At 43.8% G+C, this 5,775-nt stretch overlaps 1 protein-coding gene across 1 annotated transcript in view; it reads right to left on the bottom strand.

The window, feature by feature from the left end:
* Positions 1–425: 425 nt before the first annotated feature.
* Fbxo28 (F-box protein 28) overlaps positions 426–5,775 on the bottom strand; it is a 29,575-nt gene continuing 24,225 nt past the window's right edge. The window contains exons 4-5 of the mRNA XM_059280350.1: positions 5,249–5,444; positions 426–4,705 (exon numbers count right to left, since the gene is read on the bottom strand). Of these exons, the coding sequence (XP_059136333.1) occupies positions 4,311–4,705; positions 5,249–5,444 (591 nt within the window). The 3' untranslated portion in view covers positions 426–4,310. The remainder of the gene's footprint in view (positions 4,706–5,248; positions 5,445–5,775) is intronic.

Below are 5,775 nucleotides of genomic sequence, written 5' to 3'. Positions count from 1 at the left end.
AGTGGTTTTGCATGGCTTGCTTTGAGAGGGTATCTAGAACCACCACCCCACATGGCATCTCACCGCTCCTGGACTTTTTAGAATGGAGTACTGCCTAGCAGGGAGCAAAGCTCAGGCAAGGAATCAAATCCCACTGAAGTTTCTTCCTTGTCTTAACGCTGTGGACTTGTTGCTTACCAGAGTTCAATTAACCCATTCACAGTCCAACCTGCTTTGCATGGTGGCTCCGAGCACAGTAATGTGTAAAACATAGGACAGTGGCTCAGGGCAGTAGCTACCGAGATGGTGTCTGTCTGTGGGTAGCTCCAAACTCTGGTGCATGAAATAAAGAAACAAGTAGACCTGGTGACAACACATTTATTTCCGTGCCCTGTTGTGTGACTGGGAGGTGCTTTTTTTTCACCTTCCAATAATTGATTAGGTCATAACAATGAAAATGGTTTATTGTTGCTCATGAGCATAAGTAAACAGACATACGGTACCACATAAAGAATCAACACGGCTAACCTTTCGGCAGTATGAACCACTAGACTTTGGCAATAGCCTGATCGGACCCCTATGCTAAAGCGTGTGGCTACCTTCAGACACAATGGGAAAAGGTGGATTTAATGCTTGAGTTTCAGAAATGTAACCATGATTCTTAGGCAACTGGGAAAGGCCAACATCACTCAGGCCTGCCCTAGGTCTTATCTGTGTGCCACACCGCTACTCAGGGAGAGCAGTTCTCGGCCACATCTCACCACCAGTGGTTGCTGTAGGTTTTGTGGACTTAGCAATTGTTGAAAATAACTTCCTGCAGATGGTAGTGGGCTCTACATTTAAGTAGTTTTAACTGAACCTGTTGTGCCCTAAAGGAACTCATCAGACCTCAAGCCAAAGCATCGAACAGTACATTTCCTGTTGGAACCAGCTGTGTCCTTTTGTGTGTTCCCTCTCAGGTCTTACATCCCTGCTTTCAGATCTCACAGTGTCTACTCTCTGAAGGTTTGGTTTATGTAACAAACAGGTCCTCACCACTAGAAGAGGATCTCTGACTGTGCTGATCACCAAGGATGAGGTTTACATTAAATTAAAATGCTACACTGTTGGAAACTGAGGAGACAGGAGTTCTCAGATCCTAGAAAGGATTATGGCTAAGGAAGCAGAGAACTCATAAGGAAGGCAGCTACGGAAACTAACTCAGCATAGTGAACTAGATAGAATTAGTGCCATTAGGAATGAGCTCACTAGCAAGCAACGGGCACTACACAGCATTTCTTTGGAGGTAAAAGTGCAGGCTAGGAAATGGCATAGAAAACAGTGCATGAAATAGTGCAATCCCAAGGTGCCATTGTTTTTTGTTCATGACGCATAGCCCATTTTTCATATGTTCACTTTCTCTAAAAAATCCAGCTGTAGTGACTGACACCTCTTAGCTTATTTATTTAGGCATTAAACTCTGTTTTACCCACTCTTGGGGCTACATAGAATATTTTAACATTTCAACACATAGAATATCAGCGCATACATCTTGAAACTACTAAATTAAGGCAAGCCCCTGTGAAGTTCAGTACTTCAAAAAAACATGTTTTACAAAAAAAGTTGATTCCAAATCATTGGCTTTCGACCTGGGGTACCCCAATAGTCTTTACAACAGTGGGGTTACTGTTAATTGCCCCCATTTACCTCCAGGCTCTCTACATCAGAAGGGAAGTTTGAAGAGCTTCTGTAACCCATGTTGGCTGGAAACCAGAGCAGTCTGTGTGGGAGGCGAGCAGGGCTCTGCAGGACAGGGGCCAGTCCTCTTCACCTCCCATTCATGTCTTTTCGGGTTTGTATGCCTGTGTGTAGTGTGTACCACGGGTAAACTTATACATGGGAATGACCCATTCAAACAGAGGAATCGCTTCTTGGTGGGAATACTTTATGAAATTTGCTGTAAACCACCTATAGCATGTAAGGTTCTGCCAGGAAATGCAAGAGGTCTCTCTCAGGAGGCTGGTTAAGTTTTCCCATGGCAAGTCAGTTTTAGCTATTAAAATAATGTGTGATTTGAAGAACTCTAAATGCTACTATGCTATCCCAAAGAACTGTATTAAATGGTGAAGACAACTTCCTAACGTGTGTTAGCTACTCCGAGTAAAGCTTAAGACAAGCGAGCTGTAGTTCTTTATTCTCATAGTTACAGATACTCATGAAACTAGTGCAACTCAGTCTGATGGGCTGGAGACCGCAGGTGCATGCAGCAGACATTTCCCTTCTCACCATGTGAGTGTTCATTATGAAAGCCATGCACTCGCATTAACTACTGGAAGACTAGCGATTATATTTAGGCTAGTTAGACGTCGTTTGAAAAAAATTTCGAGAAATTTTAATAATTATTGAAGAAATAAATTGAGGCTTATTTCTTTGATGCATAAGGGTTATACTTTGAAAACCTGTACTTTGATGCTTAAAAAAGTCTTCCCCTACCAGAACAGCAGACTAGTAAAGTCAAGCTCTGAGTGCCCAGTAGGCCTCCTCCAAGGCTACGGTGATATGGCTACGTCCTAGGGTTGCAAAAGTGAGACCTGCTGAGAAAGCGAGTTCCAGACAAGGACCTTTATGGATGACCTTGGCTGACAAATCTTTTTAGGAAAACTGTTTATTTTAAAATTACCTTCCCAACAAACCATGAAACACTTGGATGCCATGTTACGGTTTCTCACTGAAAACACACTACATTGTAAATGGACTTGAACCAAACCCAAGGGCAGGCTCATGAAGGGACAACACTAAGGATGGGTAGCAGAGTGTCACCTGGTAAAGTAACCTAAAGGATGCATAACATGTCATGTTGGACGGATGACAACCTCGTGCTTTTCTCCCACTGTGGGATTTACCAAAACCTTAGTTTTACACAGGTGTCAACTTTCACCTGGAAAGGGATAGTTTTTACTATCTCACACCTAAATTTACTATAAATAACTGAAGCCCAAAGCAACAGACATTTAAAAGAACAAAACTACATAATTTAGTACATTAAAATAAAAATAGGACAGTGATAGCTGAATGTTTCCGAACATATACAACGGGGAAAAGAACCACTTTACACAATCGGAGGTTGTTAAAGTGACCCCTCAGAAGGGTGGACAGTGCAAGACACACTTTTCCAGTTACAAGCTCGAAACAGGAGTGCAAAGGAAACTAAGCTTCTGTTCAAAGTTATCACGAGAGCTTGAAAGAGGCATTCAAAAGCTCTACTCGGCTCATCCCCAGAAAGGAGATGATCAAACTGCTTTTTCATGGTACAATTCTCTCCAATGAACTTTCCTTCAGCTGGGTCCCTATTCAGTCATGGTTGACCCATGAGCACAGTGACGAGTCAGAATCATGACTAGTTCCCAGAGGTCTGACTTCTACAGAAAGAGGCGTGGATTTGGGGTTCTGTCTTAGCCAGTGGACCTGAACCCTACAGAGAAGAGACACATCAATGGACTTTACAGTCTCTTGTGCCTACAAAACTGGAGGACAAATGGACTGACAATTCCCCCCCTACAGGCAAGCTGCTGCAGAGGAAGATGTTAAGCGCTTAAACCAAAGAAGGCGCAGCTCTCCACGTGGTGTAGAGGTTCAAGACCCACACCAGTGAAAGAGCTGTGCAGTGTGCTGACTGGGCAATGCATGCATCCATCCATGCAAATGGAGGACGTGGCTCCAAAGAAAACTGAAAGCATGTATCTGACAACTGGAAACCTCCCTTGCCAGTAGTTTATAAAAATAGATAGTCAGTACTATAGAGCCCCTTCTACAGGCAACAAACACTATGCAGTCCTTTCTGTTACCCATCACTTCAATACCAAAGGAGTAACTACTTCTCAGACATTCCAGACAAAGGTCACTTATAACAAACAAAAAGTCAACTTTTTTTTCAAAACAAGATAGTGTCCATTTAAAAAGTAGATTTTTTCTTTCAAGTGAACAGGACATTTTATGTATTAAACTTAACTTTTAGTCTGTCAAGAATGGGTCTGTTTAAAATCCGTATGTAATGTGCATATATGCTGAAACAAACAAACTTAACACATCGTCTGCACAGGAGAAACGTTAGCTCCCAGACATGATAGCACGGGTCTGCTTAGTCCAGATCTACTGCAAAGGAAGGAGGTTCTGTGCATCAGCTCCACCAGAGAAGCGCGAGAAGGATGCCAACCACAAGAGCCCAGTGTAAGTTGTGTTCTGATCGTCTGGAAGCCTAAGGGACACCATGGTGCTCCAGCATCCTGACAGGAATAACTGCTTAAACTCCCAGCCATGGCTGTCTTCCTCTGGAGCTACAGCCACACTCCACTTCACTTTCTATTCCGCAGTCGTTTGGATTTCCTAAGAGAGTCTATGGCTTCCGTTGCCTTTCTTCGTTTCCGAGGAGACTCCTCGCTCTGCCCAGACCCTGAGGACGTTCCTACTGCACTTTCCATGACTTCTCGGAGCTTCCGTTCCAGCTCTGCCAACCGTGCGTTCTGCTCGCCTATGATCTGAGTCTGCTCTAGCAGTTTCTGGTCTTGGTCTTGAAGCTGTTTCTGCTGTTCTTGCACTTTGGTGCGAAGCTCAGAAATTTCACGCCTGAGGACAGTCACGCCAGCACCATTGGTTTTAACCTGCTGCTGGAGTTTGGTAACCTCTTGTCTTGAAGGGTTTTGCTTGGAGAAGAGCTGCATTGTCGTCAGGGCTGCAGATGGTCCAGGAACTGTGAAGAGAGCATTTAAAGGGTTAATCATTCATGTTTCCTACTGAGAACACTTCAGCTCACATTAGGTTTTTGGGTTTATTACAATACAAAATCACTTGAAGTCAGTAGTTGTGATCACATGCAAAGAACTAGCCATGAAATGGATCTAGAGAGCATAATTTAAGCAAAAACACAAACAAAAACAAACCAGAAGCAGGGAGCTGGGGAAGTAGCCTTGCAGCAGAATATGTGCAAAGCTCTGGGCTCCATCCTCAGCACCAAACCACCAAAGTGTGCTTAAGTGAGAAAATAGACAACAGGGTTATGAAGTTATCACGATGGTTGTTAGAAACTGAGGACATAATGGAGACAACATCCCAAGGGGAGCTGCTGTGCTGGTAGTGCACAGCCATGTTCCCACTACTCAAGAGGCCAATTCACGATGATCTCCAGAGTTTGAGGCCAACACAGGCCATACAGAGTCTGATGCCAGCTTGGGCTATAGGTACATAGTGAGACCCTGTCTGCAAAAGAAAAAAACCAAAAAACCAAAAAAGATACCTGGAGGAGAGCCCATGAGTCTTCCCGATACATCTGACCCTGGCAATTTCCTCTTCAGAATTGGAACAATCTTCTCATCAAAGTACTCCATTGCCATGGAGGAAATATCCCGTAATTCCTGGAGCACTTCATGGGCTCGCTGTGGGGCTCTGGTAGAATTGACGTATCTCAGTACACGGTATATCTCATCAATCACCTACAATAATGAATCTCGTTAGCATTTTATAAAGTTGTGAAAAAGAGAGCAGCTAGGTAGTAAAGGAGGGATGACTCACAGTTGCTGTGAAGACTCACAGAGCATTTAATGCATCAACTCAGCATGGAGAATCCACAGCACAGGCTTCTGGACTCAACCACAATACTTTATGCCTAGACTGAGTAAGCATCCTTACTGTACCAGGGAACTGGGCTAAAGCTAGGGTCAGAACAAACAGCATACAGCTCCCGCCCTGTGGGAAATTGGAGCAACCAGGAAGACATGAATATACACAATACAAGAAGAGCCCCACAGACTGCTAAAGAAACTG

This window comes from Peromyscus eremicus, chromosome 15 (genome assembly GCF_949786415.1).
Source record: "Peromyscus eremicus chromosome 15, PerEre_H2_v1, whole genome shotgun sequence".
Taxonomy (NCBI): Eukaryota; Metazoa; Chordata; class Mammalia; order Rodentia; family Cricetidae; genus Peromyscus; species Peromyscus eremicus.
This window is presented reverse-complemented; position numbering and strand designations above follow the sequence as displayed.